Source organism: Excalfactoria chinensis, chromosome 1, assembly GCF_039878825.1.
Source record: "Excalfactoria chinensis isolate bCotChi1 chromosome 1, bCotChi1.hap2, whole genome shotgun sequence".
NCBI classification, from domain to species: Eukaryota; Metazoa; Chordata; class Aves; order Galliformes; family Phasianidae; genus Excalfactoria; species Excalfactoria chinensis.
Genome location: NC_092825.1, coordinates 64,001,284 through 64,019,571, shown reverse-complemented (window position 1 = coordinate 64,019,571; position 18,288 = coordinate 64,001,284). Strand labels below are relative to the sequence as shown.

Here is an 18,288-nt window from a genome sequence, read left to right as displayed (position 1 = left end):
ACAAAGGTGTGATCTATGCTTTAGATAAGCTTTAGGAGACTGTTACATTCTCTACGTATACCAAGCTTGATAAAATTCTTCTACCTCTGAGGAGCACAGAAGAACTGTCACTTAAACTACTTTCAAGATGAAGAAATATTAGGCTTCCCAGCAGTGTAGCTCAAGTGTCATTTAAGATTCTCCTAAAATATAATATACTGTCCTTAATACAGAGCTTGCAATACCTACAGAAGAAACTCTTAAATACATGGAGAGACTCTGCTTGGGTGGAGAGCAACACATTCAGTTCCTGAACTCTCCATGTTGCTTCTTCTTTCCTTGTGGCAATACTCCCAGTGAAAATGGAGACTTGATATTTTGCCTATCCCTTTCAGCTTCCTCATCCTCATCATATCTTTCATCTTCATCTTCATCCTCACCTTCGCTATGGTGAGGGCTGGAATGCTGAGAGACAGAAGGTGATGGTGGCACTGATGAAGGTCTTGGGAATCTGAAACCTTCCGTCTGGCAGAAAGAGAAGCAAGTTGTATCTAAATTACCACAGTGTTCCTCAAATGATTGTGTACAGCAATTTAAGGCTTCAGTGCTACAAGGCAAACTCTGGATAATGGATGTAAGCTAGACTTGCTTTGCACTCCAAAAATAAACTCCCTTGAATACAGATCCCTTAAGTCCTTCTCTGCTAGAAAGTGCTTGTATGTCAGTGATCTTTAGCTGGTGCTATAAAAGATGGTTTTCCTTTCCAGCATTGTTTCTTGCAAAATATGACAACCTTTATTGAGCTTTTAAACCCTCACCATTACATTAAAACCTTCTAAGCTCTGTAGTCAGAATCTGCTGAATTCAGAATCTGAGCCTGAAGTTTGAGCAGTTTTCTAATTATAATGCCAACATCTGCAGAACTAGAGCCAAACAAAGAGTTTTGGCCTAAGCCTCCTTTCTCATCCATATCCCTCTAGATCATCTGAAGAACTGTTCTGTATTGCACATGGTACCCTTACTGTTTGCATATGACACCTTTATACGTTCTGATTGGAGCCTGGATCTATAACTAGAGGTTTTAACTGAGAGCTAACTTCCCTGTAATTAAGTAAAACCTTATTGACTCTCTTTCTCTCACACACACATATTCTTTTTCCTTCTCTCTGTAAAGTAATGGAAAACGCAGATGAATTCATTTCTAAAAGCAGATTTTACCTTTGGTGGAGCACATGGTTCCATCTCAAATTTATCAGGGAATGTTCTGCTGAGGGCCAAGTGTCTAGCATGCATATAATACTGCAACATAAAAGAGAAATCTTTACAAGTCAAGCAAGTCTTGGGTAGATTTAAGGAAAAAAACAAAAACAAAAACAAAGAATGAGTATCTTCTCCAAGATGCTCAAAGATGATGATGAGCAAAGGCCGAACACGAGAGAATCCAAATGGTACTGATATTTGTAAAAAATGTATTACCGCTAAATAGCAAACTTCATAGTGAAGCAGGAGGTGTACCAAGATGGAAACCAGCACCAGGTGGTGTCGTTCAGTGGTGAGTGACTGGTATTTATCTCTCAACATACCACAGGGTCTTTTTTATCCAAAGAATTTTACATCTTTAAATATGCATGTGTATACAGTTAACCTTTGGGTTCACCTCACATAGGAAGAATGTATAACCGTTAAAAGCAGAAACATTTATGAGTTTGATGAGGTGTGACATTTAAGGGTTCGGCAAAAATAATTGATGAATCTACGACAATCACCAGTCTCCATCACCTGTACTGAAAATAATAGCTTGTGTCAGAACCTTACACTGTGCTGGGAGTCATACAGACAGAAAGGTTCTCACACAGATACCAACACAGAGAAAGATCCAAAATAGTTACAAAACTGATACATGTGCATCCATCCATTTTTTCCCCCCTGTATATTTAAGAATGTTGCTTCACTAATTTCTTCTTAGTAGGTGGTACTGTAGTGTTTTCTACATCAAATAAAAAACTCTGTTTTGCTTTAATGCACAGATTTAGTTCAGGAATGATGACGAAGGTCTAGCAGCATTTTAGGAAGTACAGATAGGATTCTTGAAAGACTCCAGAGCACAAATCCTACTCGCTGTAGAGTTGCCAGCATTCTCAGAGACATAAGCTTTTCGTACTGAGGAGTAGAAAGAGGTCACTGTGACTGGCTTCTGCTCTAACCTATTCTAACTGAATAAAGTTATGCCTATCCTTACCATGGGACAATGGAAGAATTACACCAAAATATAGAGACAGGCATTGTCTTTAGCACCTCTGACAGGTGCCTTTCAGAACAGGAATGCCTCCTTGCACTGTAGCATGATGCTGTAGACAGAGTGTCTGGAATTTTTAATACCTCTATTAATATTTTCACACACCCTGCCTAGGTATCTCCAGTCCAACAGATCTGAGAGCCTCTCTGTTCGGTTTCTTTGGATGATCCTCTGACGACGGGACTGCTGACAAAATCCATACAGGAACTGAGTCAGCTGGTTGCATGATTCATCAGGTGAGCGGAACCTCCTGTCAACTATGTAGATGCCTAAAGGATGCAAAGAAAATGTGAAAGTAAGCTGAACTGAAAGTGGGATCTGACCTCTTACATTTCCATTCTACTGCTTGTCATGTAGTCTTACAAACACTGCATAAGTTGTGTCAATGCTCACATCTATGCTTTCGCAGAGTAGAGCAGATGACCCATCTCCCTACCTGTAACCTTTCCCCAGGTTTTCAAAGACGTGTCTAGCCAAGCAGGTGTAGATATATTCTGCAGCTGGCACTATTCTTTCCAGTAGGTCAGGATATAATTGGGGCTAGTGTGGAGATGTTTCCTTTGACTGTACAGACAAGCCAAGGTGCTTAGTAAGATACTCTAGTTTGGTCACATTCTCAGTATTGTCTTGATGTACTGGGATTTGGCTGTGCTCCTCCTCACCACAGTTTAATCAGGGACCATTTTTCCAGTTTAATGAGCAGATTCTTATCTGTAAGTAGGCTCCTTTTATTGTCACAGGCTTATTTTTAGTGTTCATGATAATTTACTGTTTGTTTGATGAGGGCATGCTTCACTGTTCCTAAAGTCCCAGCATATTCTTCTTGGACTGCTCAAAGAGAAGGGGATTTTCACTTCTTCTTTTGAAGGTCTCCAGTGTGTAAGGAGACTACACGTGGGATAAAGAGAGCTGAGTTTGAAACAGCAGAGCAAACAAAAGATTAAAGGAAGATAATAGAGAATCTGGAAAGAGTTTAGTTACATATCGAAGCTTGAATAGCTTGCTCAACATCACCAGAGTTTTAGAGCTCTGAGTGTATTCTCCCAATGAACTGCACTGCACTAGTGAAAGCAAGAAATTCACGAGCCAAAGCATTGTCGCTGTGGTTTTGCTTCCTAATTCAGAGGCACTATTTTGATACGGTGTTAAAAATTTTACCATAAGCAGCTGGGTCAGCAACATGTTCCTGCATGAAACAGCCAAATCCAGAAAGGTTTGTGGTCACGCTGGGAATACCCATCACAGTACATTCAGCTGCCAAAAGAAACAGATTAGAAAACAACATTTTAAGGCAATATGTTTTGAATGGTTTCACCCTGTAAGGAAAAAACAAATAAAATGAAATAGATGGACAGAAGGTCCTATAAGACTAGAGCTGCTCTGAAAATGTTAAGGGAAACCTATAATACTTTGTGATGGATTTAGGGGAAAAGAAAACAGAAAGAAAGGATTTTTAAAGAGAAAACTTCGTACTGTTTTTGCAAAAATATTTTCGTGTTTTCCAGCAGCTAAACTGAAAACATTGTAGGATTCAAGTGTTGAAACAGAGAATCCTGATATATGGCCTGCACTGTCTGCATTTTAAATCGAAGCCTGCTGTATACAAATGTTAATTAGGTGATTCATTAGTATTTGCAAAAACTGATTCTCTTAATTGCAAGAGTGTGCCATAATTTGTATTTTGTTATGATGCATTTGTAAACAAGTCTCTGTAGTAACAACAAGGGAAACATTAAGTTTGGATTGCTTTCAAAGTAGACATGGAATCAGCTTTACAAAATTATAAAATGTATACCTCTCTTGTAGTTATTTCTATAATCACTGTAAAAATAACTTTTTGCACATGCTTAAAGATTTTCTTCTGATAAATATTAATTCTAACCTAAAGCAACAAACAGATGAAGTAAAATCCTCCAGTCTTTAAATGCTGAAAGCCATCTACTGGAGCAGGTCCAGAGAAGAGCCACGAGGCTCGTGAAGGGCTTGGAAAATCAGCCCTATAAGAAGAGGCTGAGGGAGCTGGGGCTGTTTGGTCTGGGGAAAAGGAGGCTGAGGGGAGACCTTATCACTCTATTCCAGTATCTGAAAGGTCCTTACAGTGAAAGTGGGCCAAGCCTCTTCTCACTGGTGACAGGTGACAGGACAAGGGGAAATGGCCTCAAGTTGCACCAAGTAAGTTTAGGTTGGATGTAAGGAAACACTTCTTTACAGAAAGGGTAGTTGAACACTGGAATAGGCTCCCCAGAGAGGTGGTTGAGTCACCATCCCTGGATGTGTTTAAGAGCCCTTTGGATGGTGCTCAGAGATATGATTTAGCAGAGGGTTGTTAGAGTTGGGGAACTATGGTTAGGCTGAGGTTGGACTTGATGATCTTTGAGGTTTTTTCCAACCCGTGTAATTCTATGATTCTATGATCTACATGGCATGGACTTCCTTCATATGACAATGAAGCTGGTGTTGATACAGCAGAACCACAGATCCACCAAAAAAGAACACTTCCAGTTTCAGGGAGAATTGAATGGGTATATCAACAAAGAGAATCTATTCTGCATTAGTAAAAGAAATAACTCTTTTAACTAGTGTAAATCACAGCTTTCCTCAAAACTGCTAAGTAGCAGCCTAACTTCTCTGGTCAGGTTACTTTGAAGTTTAATTTCAAAATCATCCCTGGCTGTCACATTTTCCTTATACTTTAGCTGAGACTAAAACAGGAAGAGAAAGTGCTGTAATGCAAAACAGTTGCCTTGGGATTAGCTCTCTTAAGTGGAGAGAAATGGCTCTGGAGAATGATCAACATCACAAAACTGTTACTCTGATTCACTGGCTTGCAGCAAATTTACTTCAGAGGAGCATCCAAACGTTCAGATGTATATCAAGATTACAGAAGATATTCTGCAGGACATACAAAATATAATAGGAACCTAGGCTTTGATCTGCATAGACTTTCAAGTTTAGAGTTTGCACTGATTTCATTAGGTGTTAAGTGCCCATTGTAAATCTGGGTTAATTTTTTTGAGCCTGAAACTAAATGCTCTCTGTATCTTTAAAAATTTCCCTTTAAGTCTGTGAGATTATCTATTACTTCAAGTAAGTATCGGTGGTAAATATCTTTGATATGGTGTTACACATACCAAACTTAATTGCTATCTTGAATTAAACCTACTGAAGTACATCTGCTGGTAGTATCAGAATTCTTGCTCTGTTCTTTTTTTTTTTTTTTTTTTTTTAATATGCAAACTCCTTTAAATCTTTTTAAATCCTTTATGAAAATTAAAAATAATGTTTAAAAATGATATTTCATTTTAATTTTTTGTTTTGTTTTGTTTTGTTTTAAAGTCACAGAAAATTGAAAGATTACATGTTAGTATGGAAAAGGGTCCAGCGCAGGGACAAATTTGAGTAGCTGTCAGTCAGTAGATGCCATTTTATACCACCTGGCCCCCAAATTTTGTCAGCAGTAAGACCTTTGCACTGCAGAGGAAACAGAGTCAAAAGAGTTTTTTCAGCACTCCAGAAGAAACTGTCTTTAAGTCTGTCCTGCATCAGCAGAATGGGTATTCATCTTTGGATACCTACTAAAATGTACAGATTGCCTACCTGGAGTGTAACCCCAGGGTTCATAGTATGATGGAAATACACCCAAGTGACAACCTCTAACAAATTCTTCATAGTCCAAGGGCAGCAACGGGCTTGTTGAAGAAAGAAACTCTGGATGTACGATCACCTGGATATTCAAAAGTTACAGTAGAGGTGAAAGCAAATCATCATCAATGCACTGTAATTATCAGTAAGCTTCAGCAATTTTTTTTCACTCTGGTCTTCTTCTGAGCACTTGGACAGTGCCTCCCATGTCCATTCTGTTATCTAATTAAATTTCCACACTAAAATGTATTATCTTGTAACCTGTCTGTATGCAGTCTTGTCCTGGAAATGAAACTGATAACGAACACTATTTTCTGAAAGGCTCTTTGGCATTATTCTTCTTGCTCAAGAAGGACCATGCATATTGTTGATTATGCCTAATGCTGTAACATTTAGCAGCACTGAATTGGTTCTCTTGGTCTGCAGTACCACAATATAAAGCACTGGGATGTTTTGTTCCAGAGGAGGCCTCATAAAAATACAGTACTCCTGAGCACCCAACTGAAAAATAGTAATGCTTGCAGTTCTCAGAGGATAGCTGAAAAAAGATATGTATATAATAGTGCCATCATCGTAATTCTGGACTTGGGCTAACTAATCTTGCTGAAGGACTAAGCTTATTAGAGTAAAGCCTTCAGAGGTTAGTATCCCTCTTCCAGGACCCAGGTTAATTTGTTTGCACGACTCTGCTGGGTTTGGCATTACTGCCCCATATTCCACTGTCAAGCAGAGAAGCACCTTGTGTAGCCTGACCAATCAGGGAGAAAGGATTATGAGGGAGTGGTTAAACCTTCTCTGGGCATTTTCATACTCTGAACATTAATTCCATGTCAGGGATATGCCTTTATCTTTTCTTAATAATATAATCATGTTACACACTTGGATAAATTAACACATCAATGTATTCAAAGAGTAAATGGCTTGTAAACTCATTATGCAAGCTTATTTGATCCCACTGAATCAAGTAAGATTTTTCATTGGCATCACTGTAGCTTTTTCGTATGCTAACTGTGTCTCCATGGACATATAATACAAGTCTCCAGATGACTTGCCCTTTCAACTTCACACCATTTTGCTCCATGACATTCAGCTCATTATGTACTAAGCCTGTTGGTATTGTAGATTTAATGCCAGTTTTGTACAACCTATCCAGTCAAGTCTGTTGAGAAGCAGGAGAAGGTGTCTACAGTGTTACATGCAGTTTACTTACTAATTACTTCAAACAGTTTGTATTCTGTTCTCAGAGCTCATTGGATTGTTGTTCCTGGGAAGGGAGCAAGAGGGGGGAAATACTCCAGTAGTATATTATTATTGACTATCTACCAAGAATTTGACCGCACTTCCTATGCTAATGATCCAGATTCAGACTCTTTAATTCCATTTTATATCTAGAATGAAAAAACAACAGAACATACCTTTACTCTGTCCGTTCGGTTGTTGAAAAGGCCAATACGTCGGATGGTGTTGAGTATTGGATCATTGCCATCGTCAATCATGTTATGGGTGGTCACCGGTGGCAGACAGTGTCGCTTAAAAGAAAAAAGACAATCCTTGAGCCAGACAAAGCTGATGGAAAGTTGTCCTGCTACCATTTTCTGAGGTTAGTGGAAGACACTGGGAGATTTTGCTGTTAATGTGGATAAGCTTTTACCATTTCATTTGAAGACAGGAAAGGAAACTTAGAATCACATAACATTGTTTTCTACAGAGCTCAGGACACAAATGAGACCATAAAAGCTGTCACAGGTTAATTTACCTCAAAAGAAATGTATTTGCAGTAACTTTTAGAAATGCCTACCATTTATTTTTAGTTGTTTTTCATGGTAGAGGATTGACTGTAACTCTCCTTAAGGGACTGAATTTACATATTTCATTAAAATGGAGTAATTTGAGCTTCGGAAACAATGCAAAGACTTTGAACTTTGTGTAGAAGAAAAGAATGACAACATTTGGTGTCCTGAAAATGACTGGGGGTAGATTTGCAGACTTGCCAAAATAATTATTTTGCATCAGACTCTCCTCAAAAACAATCACAGATGATCTTTAAATATTACCATTACCATTACTTTTTTTTTTTCCAAAGCACACATATGTCACACACAACCCTCGTACACAGCCGTGTTTAACACATACAGCAGATTTTCATATGAATAATTTGCTTTCTGACCTGAGTTGAAAAGATGGCTCTTTTCATAATGGTTATATCATCCCGGTCAAGCATCTTGCTCAAGTCTGGAATTTCTCCTCTGCAGAGGCAACACAGAGCCTAGTTTACCAAATGATTTATTATCAGTCCTTCTGAGAACTAGGATTATGAGCTTACATTAGAGATGCTTTAAAAAAAAAGGAAGAAGGAGAAGAAGAAATAAACAAGGCCTGATCTGAAGTCTGCTGATGTCAACCAGAATCTTTCCTTAGTTTTCCTGTCCCTTCTACACTCCCTACATTTTATTCTCCCATAAACTTGATATCCTTCCAATTAGCTTACAAAATACTACAAAAGGAATTTTTGTTTTGTTCTGTTTTTCAATCACACTTTATTTTTTTCTGAAGTTTCAGTCCTCTCAGCTCTGGATGATTCACTTCCAGCTCACATCAACTGTCTTTTGAAAGGATACAACCAATTCAATAACCCATATTTGTCTCTGGTGCTCTTTTCTGTCTGTGAGTAATTCTCATCGTTACATAAACATCCCTCATGTCTCTTAAGATCCTTTACAAGATGGAATGTTATTTAATTTTTTTCATCTGTGTTTTTCCTGTTATACAACTACCCTAACTAACAATACAGAGGGTCCCATATTCTTCTCCTATGTCTTTTCTGTAGACCCCAATATTTCTTAGACAAAGAGTAGAAGCACAAAACTACTATGGGTAAGCCAAATGAATATGTAGCCCTGCAAGACAGGACAAAGTAACCTACACACTCACTTTAGTAAGGCATTGTAGAGTTTCTTTCCAAACTTTTCTTTCACAGATTGTGCAGTGTCCCTAGGAAAATAAATACATTTATGTATAAACAAGAGAATCCTTTTCAAAGACAGAATAAAAGATATCCCTGCTGCTGTAACTTATATTGTGCTTTTGTGTATAGCGGTGGAACCGAGAATGCAGAAGCAGAGGTCTAATTCTCAAAGGTCTTTTACCCAACCAGCAGCCATAATGACTCGTTTCATTGCAAGAGAGGATATGATCTGTACCCAATGATGAATGAACTGCTAAAGTGAGAAATAGGACTCACTAATGATTATTTACAATACTTTGATCAGTAGGCCACACTTGGATCTCAGCTACAATAAAGACGACATATATATGACTCTAAGTAGAAAAATACACAAGACACTGAAAACCCAGATGTTTTCAGTTTAATTCAACCTTAGGAGCAATACAAGAAGTAAACAAATTGTGATTTTAAAGCAAGATTTTTCCTTCCATTTTAGCCCTGTTATCTCACTTAATTTTTTAAAATTATTATTTATTTAATTTTAAATAAGGGTTTAGTCTACAAGTTAGTTTGGCATAAATCATTTTGGAAATCAAACATCCTTCTGGAAAGTCCAGCCCATGCTTTAAGCTAATAATAAAACCTGTCCTAGAAGTGTTATATTTTCATTGAGAAAGAACTCCAGTGAACAGCCATTCTTAACGCAAAGAGCCATATTATACCAATCCTAGAAGAAAGAGCTTGGAAGTAAAGCGGAAATTGGTGTTCTCAAAACAGCGAATACACTCTTGTTCTGACTAAAATGCCCACTTTCATGGGACTCTTCTGCTTTTCTGATTTCTAAGAATTAGACTTTGGGCTAAGACAAAATTTATTAACTGAAACACTAAACTTTACCAAGCTGAAAATTCACATACTTATTTTTAGCTGCTTTCTCTCAGCTCACATTGATACAATAGTAGATGAGTTAATTCTCTATGAGCTGTGAAGCAGCTATATGTCAAAACAAATTGATTCAATACCAGCAAGCTAACCCACTCATGGCTATGTTTTATTGACTCATACCTTGAGCAATCTCCAAAACTTAACCCAGATAGGATAGGCTGCTGTTTCATAAGCAGAAGAAGAGATTTTATATCTCATATCAGCCATCATCTGTTTCTTGATAACTGCAAACCTTGTCCTGTATTTAACTTCTGTGGCATCCTTAAAATCAATTAATGTTATTATTTAACAGTGATATCAGGTGGATTCTTTTTTCCAGCAGCTCACATGATGATCATGGCACTGTTGCATTTAAGGACACGGAGGACCTTTTACTTTTCATAGAGCACAGTAGGAAGAACATTTGAAAGTAGAATTTTTTGCTTGATTTCACATCTTTTGGTTTACCTTTATGGTTACTATTGTGCCTGTGTTTCTGAGTACCAGAGAAACAACCATTTAGTAGAGATTAGTAGAGATTTAGTAGAGATTAGTAGAGATTGTGTGCCCCCAGTGGCGCAGTGGTTTAAGCTGCTGCCTGCGGCACTGGAGGGCCCGGGTTCGAATCCCCCCTGTGGCGCAGGGGTAGAAGTACCACTTCGCTACACAGAGGGCTCGAAACCCGGGAGTTGGACTCGATGATCTCTAAGGTCCCTTCCAACTCGCACGATACTATGATACTATGATGATGATGATTCAAAAGGGAAAAATCTCTGCATATTTCATTTCATTTAAACTTTCCTAATATGTAGTATTTATTTAAAATATACTTAATGTACTACATTTAAACATTACATACAGTAAACTAAAAATACAGCAGAGGCAAAAAGGACTTTTTGAAAGCATGGCTGTCTCTCACTGCACTCACATTACTTTCTTGAAGTTGATGTAGAGCCAGAATCTTGCCCTGTGACAGCAACAATGCACTGCCCATTTAATTCAGTTCAGGCTTCAATGGTATTTCTCTCTGTATGGCCAGTTCCTGCATACAGTTTCTCATTAAAAACTCTGGCTATATTACAGGACCTTAGCCATCTGCAGTTAAAGATAATTGCGTAGATCCTCTACACATCCTCAGAAGGTGATAGCCAATTTCATAAGATGATTTCGCTTGTTCATTTTAGACTCTTCCTGAGGTGGTAGAGGATGAGTCATGATCTGGAATGAACCGTCACTCTCTACTGCCAATGAAGGCAGCTCAGAAGCACTGCTTTTAGAAAGCCACATATGAACAACCGGTTCCAACCTCTTCCTTTGTGGCATCCATTTTCAGAGTGGCAGAACATTTTCTGAAAATCCCCAAAGTCGCTGTTTGATGACTCCAGAGATAATCAAATAGCAAATAGATTTCTCATATCTGACTTCTTTTTCAAGTACCGTCAGAGCTAGATGCTTCAACAACCCTTAAACTATTGCTGCTGCTGCTCCTGTGCAATTTCATTATCCTTTAATCAAAGGTTTCAGCTTGCCTACTGATACCCAGATATTCAGCTACAGGTTGTCTGCTGGAGGCAGTGAAGAAGATGTACTAAAAAAAAAAACCAACAGTATCCTTTTCATAATCTGTACCTTTTATCTACAGATCTCCAAGTCATTTCTATTTCTATAATTTTATAACTAAGCAATTGACATCTGAAAGAGGTTAAACACAGTGAGAAACAGGCATCAAGACAGAAGCTAGGTCTTATGGCTTTAGTCCCTTAGCTTAAAAATCAGCTTCTGCAGCAAAAGTACTTAACTTCTCCGTTCACCTGATAGGGTGTACGTTTTAATTTCTGTGACTAGATAATTCATCTGTAAATATCATAGTATCATAGTATCATAGTATCATAGTATGGTGCGAGTTGGAAGGGACCTTAGAGATCATCGAGTCCAACTCCCGGGTTTCGAGCCCTCTGTGTAGCGAAGCGGCACTTCTACCCCCTGCGCCACAGGGGGGATTCAAACCCGGGCCCTTTGGTGCCGCAAGCAGCACTTTATACCACTGCGCCACCGGGGGCACACAATATGCTGAATGAAATAACATTTTCCACTTTTTCTTTAAACAAAATTAATCCTTCATTATCTTGATTTTCTTTGAAGAATATCACCATTCAGTTCTATTATGTGTTTCAGTCTGAAAGCACCTCACATATCTCCTCCTGTGTAGAATTACACAGTACTTAAAGGAGGGTGAGGTTCAGTGGTTGAATTCTGCCCTTGCTTTACTTTTTTTGCATGGAATGTAGTAAAATAAAAAATAAATACATTAAAAAAACCTTCTAAACCGATAAGGGCTGTGACAAGAAGAAAGAACATTATTCTTCATTAGAAACATCCATATGTCTCCTTAATTAAGGCCTTCAGTGAAAATGGCAGTTACCAGAGCTGCTTCCGGACTGCTTGTCCTTTCAGGGTTTCCACATTGAAATTGTTTGTCTTTGCTGGCATAATGAAGAACACAACGACTGTAACATCACTCTTATGTACCTGTGTGGACAGGAGACGGAAAAAAAAAAGACAAACTCACCACAGGGTATCAAAGCCCACGTTAACACTACAGAATAGTCACAGCAAAACCCAGCAGACTTTGACTGGTCATCCAGGACGGCTCTGATCTTACTCCTCTCCCTTTAGCTGTAAAGCTTTTATCCAGTCAGGAACCTAACTGAGAATAGATAAACAGATAAATAGATACCAATTGCTCAGTTCCAGTTTGATCAATGTGGATCTTCCTGGCTTCTCGTGATTTAGTAAAGCATGGCTTAGGATATGAATATAAACAGCAAAAAAATAAAAATTAAAAAAAATAATAGCAAACATTTTCTCTTGTGACATAAACTTGGTTGGCTGAAAGGAATGAGAAACTAGTTTACGAGATGGAGAGTGCCCAGACATGGGGCAAGGCACTCCATACAGCAAGCAGAACTATCTTCTGCAGCAGTGCCCCAGGTGTATATTCTAAAAGAGTTATTATCTGCAACCACTGTCTATCTGAATCCCTAACACAGAACCTGCCAGTCACACAAAAAAAAACACAAGTAACCTCTTGCTTATCTCTCACATCCAGCTACTCCAAAGGCAAAAAGCACAAGGTGTAAAATTCAACCCTTTGGTTATAGATGGTTTCACTTGCTTCTCCTGTGCATAAACAAGTTTTAGAAGATCAAGTTCCTGAGAGATTCCTCATATGAAGCAGAACAAGACTGGACTCTTGTCAGCAACTCTTTAAAGGAAAGCTAAGAGTAACCTGTTCAGAGCCATAAAAATTAAATTATTTTGAATTGCTTCCACTCCATAAACATTAGACAAACAAATATAGAGTTAATGTGCTTCTATCAGATGGAGGTACAAAAGAATGTGTAGTGTAAAATAATAGGATTCACCTATGATTTTAAGATTCTTCCCTTTCTTTAGGGCAGCTCAAATGTCTATATGTTATTATATTAGTGTGTATTAACAAACTGTCATAACATACATGGTTTGTCTTCAAAGTATCAGTAAAAGTATCCCATGTTGAGCATTTCTGAGGTTTCAGGCACGCTACTGGAACCTAGTTTAAGTTGCATCATCATTTTCAGGTTCACAAGTAGTAAGAGTATTCTGCTGAACCCAGCCAGTACCCTTCTGAAGTAATTACAGAGCAAGTGTTCTTTGAATAGATGGTATTGGATGAAATCAGGTGCTGGCAAGCACATTGTAACAGTAACACAATAAAGCCGTCTTCAATACATGGGAAAATGATGTAAGTGATTAGCATAAAAGTATATTTTTAATTGTATTATTGCATGATTGATGTTATCTGCTTTTTGATAGGTACACTTTCAAAGTACACTCTCGAATCATATTTTTAGTATTTTTCCTTAAAAACAAGGGTGGTACCCACAGATTAACTTTTTGAGCTATGTAATTATTTTAAGCAATCTGACATTGTATGCTTTGTTGATTCCGGGAGTGAGCTTGATGAAAAGCCTGAATATCCCATAATTATTTTTCTGTAAACCAGAGTATAACAGAAATTATTGCACATGACTTGGATAATACAGTAAGTTTAAGCATAAGATCTACATTTCCAGAAGCTTCCTTACCCTCAGCAAAAAGTTTAGTCTTGATAAGGCTTCTAGAAACATATCAGCTCCTTTGTTGGAAAACTCATATCTCCCAGCAATGAAGAAAAATAAGGTATTTTCAAGACTGAAGTCAAGGTGGCTGAAACCAAGCAAACAAATAGACAAGCACAAAACATTTTTCAAGATGTAATCATACAAAACACAAGTTTTCCTTTTCTGGAGGGATTTATTTCCCCAGAAAAATAATGAAAGAGAGGCTTTTCTTGACATTAAGGTGACTATCAATCTGATAAAGTCCATTTTGGGCAAATAATGAAAAAAAAACAAGATTTTCTGCCTGCTCCCACACGGAGTTAGAGCTGGTATCTGAAATTCCTTCAGCTTCTGTCTGAGAAATCCCAGACAGATATTTGACTAAGATGATGACAATTCACCTCCTTTATGAGGTATCTGTTAGTCTTCCTGGTTTGTTTTGTTTTTGCTTTGAATGGACTTTAAATGATGTTGGAAAAACATTGTTAAATCTTGAATAGTAAAAGCATACCCATAGAAATGGCCTCGAATGAACTCTTGGATCCTAGCCTTGTACATGGAATGCAAATTCTGGAATTCATGCATTGCTGAAAACTTCTTAATGTTCAAGCCATTTGGAGTGACAACATCTGGAAAAGCAGAGAAAAGGTAGAGGCAGATATCTTCAGAATCAGAGAAGATAAGGAAAGAATAAGCACGCCTTCCAATGGCAGTATGTGAACAGTTTATATACACTCTTATCACTCATGGCTCAAGAATAGCACTGCCTAGTACAGTGGTTTTCATTAGTTTTCTCCACAACTATAACTATTACATGTTACATTCCATTCTCTACAGCACTGAAGTGGCTTTGTAACATTTTGACCTGTACTCAACATTAACATAAACCCTGCTGGATAGAAAAGTCCTGTCAAGACTGAATTTATGCTTCCACTTAGCCTTTTTTTTTTTTTTTTTTTTTTTTTTGTGTAACATGCCCTTTGCCTCTTTAATCCTGACATCACTGATGCCTGCTTTATTACTGTAGATTGAAAGCTCTTGAAAACAGAAACTGTGTTCTACTATATACTTATTCACTGCATGGCATAACAGAGGTCTGTTCTACCCAGACTTCTGAGGATTTAGCAAAAAAGAGAGCTTCTGCATTAGGGCAAAAGGCAGTTTGCCATCTTGCTAGATAAAGTGTTCAGTCTAAGTTTGGCAGAGTGACTGCTTACATCAGACTGACTTCACATTACACTGTTGTACTTAATTTTTAGGCGTACTAAATTTGATCAATGATTTAGGAAATTATTTGTCAAAAGCTTGAGTGTCTAACGTTAAACCTGCTCTCTTTAATGAATCATGCAAGGTTCTGCCAGTGATCATAAGTTTTATTCTCATGATTTGAAAGATGATATTGTGGGATTACTATTATTTTCATTCACTTATGAAATATACATTTCATAAGCAGTAGAGATGACTTTGAGTCAAAGTTCCAGCAGACTTAGTTAAGATCTAGATCTAGATATTGTAGCTGCATATATTTGATCAAAATCATAAGTGAAAACTGAAAAACTACGAGTTAGCCCAGAATCTTTGCAATTTGTCAACAGAAAATATCACCCTTTCCTACTATTACCTAAATCAATTCCAGTTTATTTCCTGTGAATCTGGAAGTCAAATCATTCTGATTTGACCCACTTGGGGTGACTTTAAAACAGAATTTTCACCAATTTATTAAACAAAACAAAATGACCCCACACTTAAAATGGGAGTAAAGCCCTCTTTCACATTATTTTCAGTAGGGCACAGATTTGAAATATTGTTTGTTAAGCAGAAACAGAGAACTGGAAAGTTTAGGGAAGCCATGTTAGTTTTATATCTCTAAGACTGATGTAAAAGACAGATTGAACACCATTACTGATGAAAGGGTAAACGGAGCAGAATTTTAATCAAAGAATATGAGACTGGTCAATATACAGCCTGATGTGGATGTGTGAAAAGGTTCAAAAATCCCTCATTAATACCAGAGAATGAATGGAAAATGTCCAGAAACAAACTAACAAACAAACAAACAAAACAAAACAAAACAAAACAAAACAAAAAAGTCAAAGATTTTTATGTTGTTGGGAAGAGCTTGAAAGTGGTTGCAGTATTAAAACTAAGTCCTATATGAACCAGTTCTCCCATGGTAAACTAGGAGGCTGGAGGAGAAGGTTTCTTGTTTGTAAACAGAAAAGGAGAATGTTTCTGCTCTGTTGACCCCACATACACTCTTTTCAGTCAGTCAGCAATGAAGCTAAGGATCCAGTGGATAACTTTCTGTTTATCCTAATGCAGAAACTGTGATGTGGTTTGTGGCATTGAAGCTAACAGGGATAACAGTTCCAGGCCTACAATTAGCACTGCAATTTACCTAAAATAAATCTAAAAAGAATAAGTAAACCAAATTCAAAACAAAAGAAAACCACAAAAACCCAAAGTCCTTTGGGAATTGCTATACTTGAAACAAAAAAGACGTGAACACATCTGCTAAACAGTCTCAAAATTATGCATACCTGTGGATGGGATACCATGGCTCATCTTCCTAAAGCACTCTGCTGATTTAAAAATAGCTTTAATGATGCATCAAACTGGGTTCATTACCTTATTCAAACTCCATACATGGAATGAGACAAAGTTTCTGATAAATTCCATATTTAATGAGACTGATGCATAGGGCTAAACAAACTTTTGGGCACGTACATTAACTTTGTTTTTAAACTGTTCTGACTGGTCTAGCAAAAAATAATATATCCATCTAAGAAACTTATCATGCTTAAGTCCTAAGATGATTATGACCTCAACCACGTCGCTGTTCTTGGCTGTGATATATGTATACAGAAATTAGTTGTATTGTCTATGGTTTGTCTTAGCCCTCTCATCTCTTTCAATATTAAGTAATGAGGAATAGCATAATCACTGGTAAGTATAATATATCTAACATCATATCACACATGAAACCTTTTGCTACATTTCTACAAGAGCTCTACTAGCAAGTTTAAAAGCTGGTGAAATGTACTACAAAGATTCTACCTTGTTTTCTTCAGTTGACCAGAATATATTAGCATTGCCAGAAGATGATGGAATATATGTCTACTACTGTAGATAAAATCCCTGTAAAGAAATCCTGACATCCACAGAAGTAAACAACGCTCCCCTAAAATGGTATGAAATGAATTGCATGATGGTGAACTTTATTTTTTCCAGATTACATATGCTACTAGAATGTGTTTCAAGTGATAATGTCTGCATGTTTCTCTTGAAAAACAGTTATTCTCTGCAGGGTAGCCACACATATCTGCACAGTGTACCTTGCTCTTATGTTTTTATGCCTGTTATTTTCATTCAGTCTGAGAAAATGTAGATACTGAGAGGAAATATAAAAAGGAAAAAAATCAAGTCTTACCAGGATTTCTTTTAAGCATGTGTTCTGCTTCAATTGCTGTTATCTGTGAGACTGTGGTGAACACATGGGCGCAGTGTACGGATGCCCGTTCCATACAATATCGATGGTAAATCTGTCTCTCCCCTGCTTCCTTGTCAATGTCAAACTGTTAAATAACAAAATATACAAAAAAAAAGATATCTATACAATGTGCCCACCAGATTTATTACCATAAAGAAAGCCTCTTGAGTTAAACTTGATTTCTCAAGGGAATCATTTGTGATAATAGTCTCTGCCTGTTTATCAAACCACTCTTTGGAGAGTCAACAGATTGATGGAGAAAGTCCGTTTCCGCCTATTTGGGAAAAAGATGACAGCTAAGCAATAGGAAGGAGACCCAGACTAATGATTCCTAGATAGGTAAGGAATGTGCTGTCTGGCCCATAGACTGGACACATGTCATGCAGACTCTTGATTGGACCTGTTGGAAAACTTGAATGAACAGGGAACTCGCTGATAACTGAAGGTAGAGAGGGAGAGAAGAGGAATGCAATGAGGATCACAGGAGATCTGGGGGCTGGGTAGAATAGTGACAATCATGGCTAGTCAAGATGGAAACTGAGTTGTAGTTTTAGAGGAGTGGGATGTAAGCATTCAGTCACAAAGCCTGAGGGAACAAGGAAAATAGAAACGGAGGTATTTATTTTCTGATACTGAAAACTGTTCTTCCTTCAAGTCAACCAGAATTATTTGCTGTTTCTTTTATTTCAGTTTGAAAGCCATTAATTTCCAATGGCAGATTAAGTTAAACTCCAGATAAAATCACCTTGAATTATTCCTGAGTTACCCTTAAATCTTGCAGGTGTCTTTTTACTGAATTAAGTCGAAACAAAACAAAACAAAACAGAAGTTGGGTCTGGATCACTCTAAGTTTCAACATGAAAAGGATCTT

The 18,288-nt window shown here is 37.6% G+C and overlaps 1 protein-coding gene across 1 annotated transcript in view; it reads right to left on the bottom strand.

The window, feature by feature from the left end:
- Positions 1-282: 282 nt before the first annotated feature.
- The window catches only part of GYS2 (glycogen synthase 2), a 40,069-nt gene continuing 22,063 nt past the window's right edge, over positions 283-18,288 (bottom strand). Inside the window, exons 5-16 of the mRNA XM_072351347.1 lie at positions 17,358-17,502; positions 14,439-14,556; positions 13,913-14,033; positions 12,208-12,314; positions 8,849-8,908; positions 8,085-8,163; positions 7,333-7,446; positions 5,873-5,999; positions 3,434-3,529; positions 2,381-2,544; positions 1,198-1,278; positions 283-504 (exon numbers count right to left, since the gene is read on the bottom strand). Coding sequence (XP_072207448.1) covers positions 283-504; positions 1,198-1,278; positions 2,381-2,544; positions 3,434-3,529; positions 5,873-5,999; positions 7,333-7,446; positions 8,085-8,163; positions 8,849-8,908; positions 12,208-12,314; positions 13,913-14,033; positions 14,439-14,556; positions 17,358-17,502 — 1,434 coding nt within the window. The remainder of the gene's footprint in view (positions 505-1,197; positions 1,279-2,380; positions 2,545-3,433; positions 3,530-5,872; positions 6,000-7,332; positions 7,447-8,084; positions 8,164-8,848; positions 8,909-12,207; positions 12,315-13,912; positions 14,034-14,438; positions 14,557-17,357; positions 17,503-18,288) is intronic.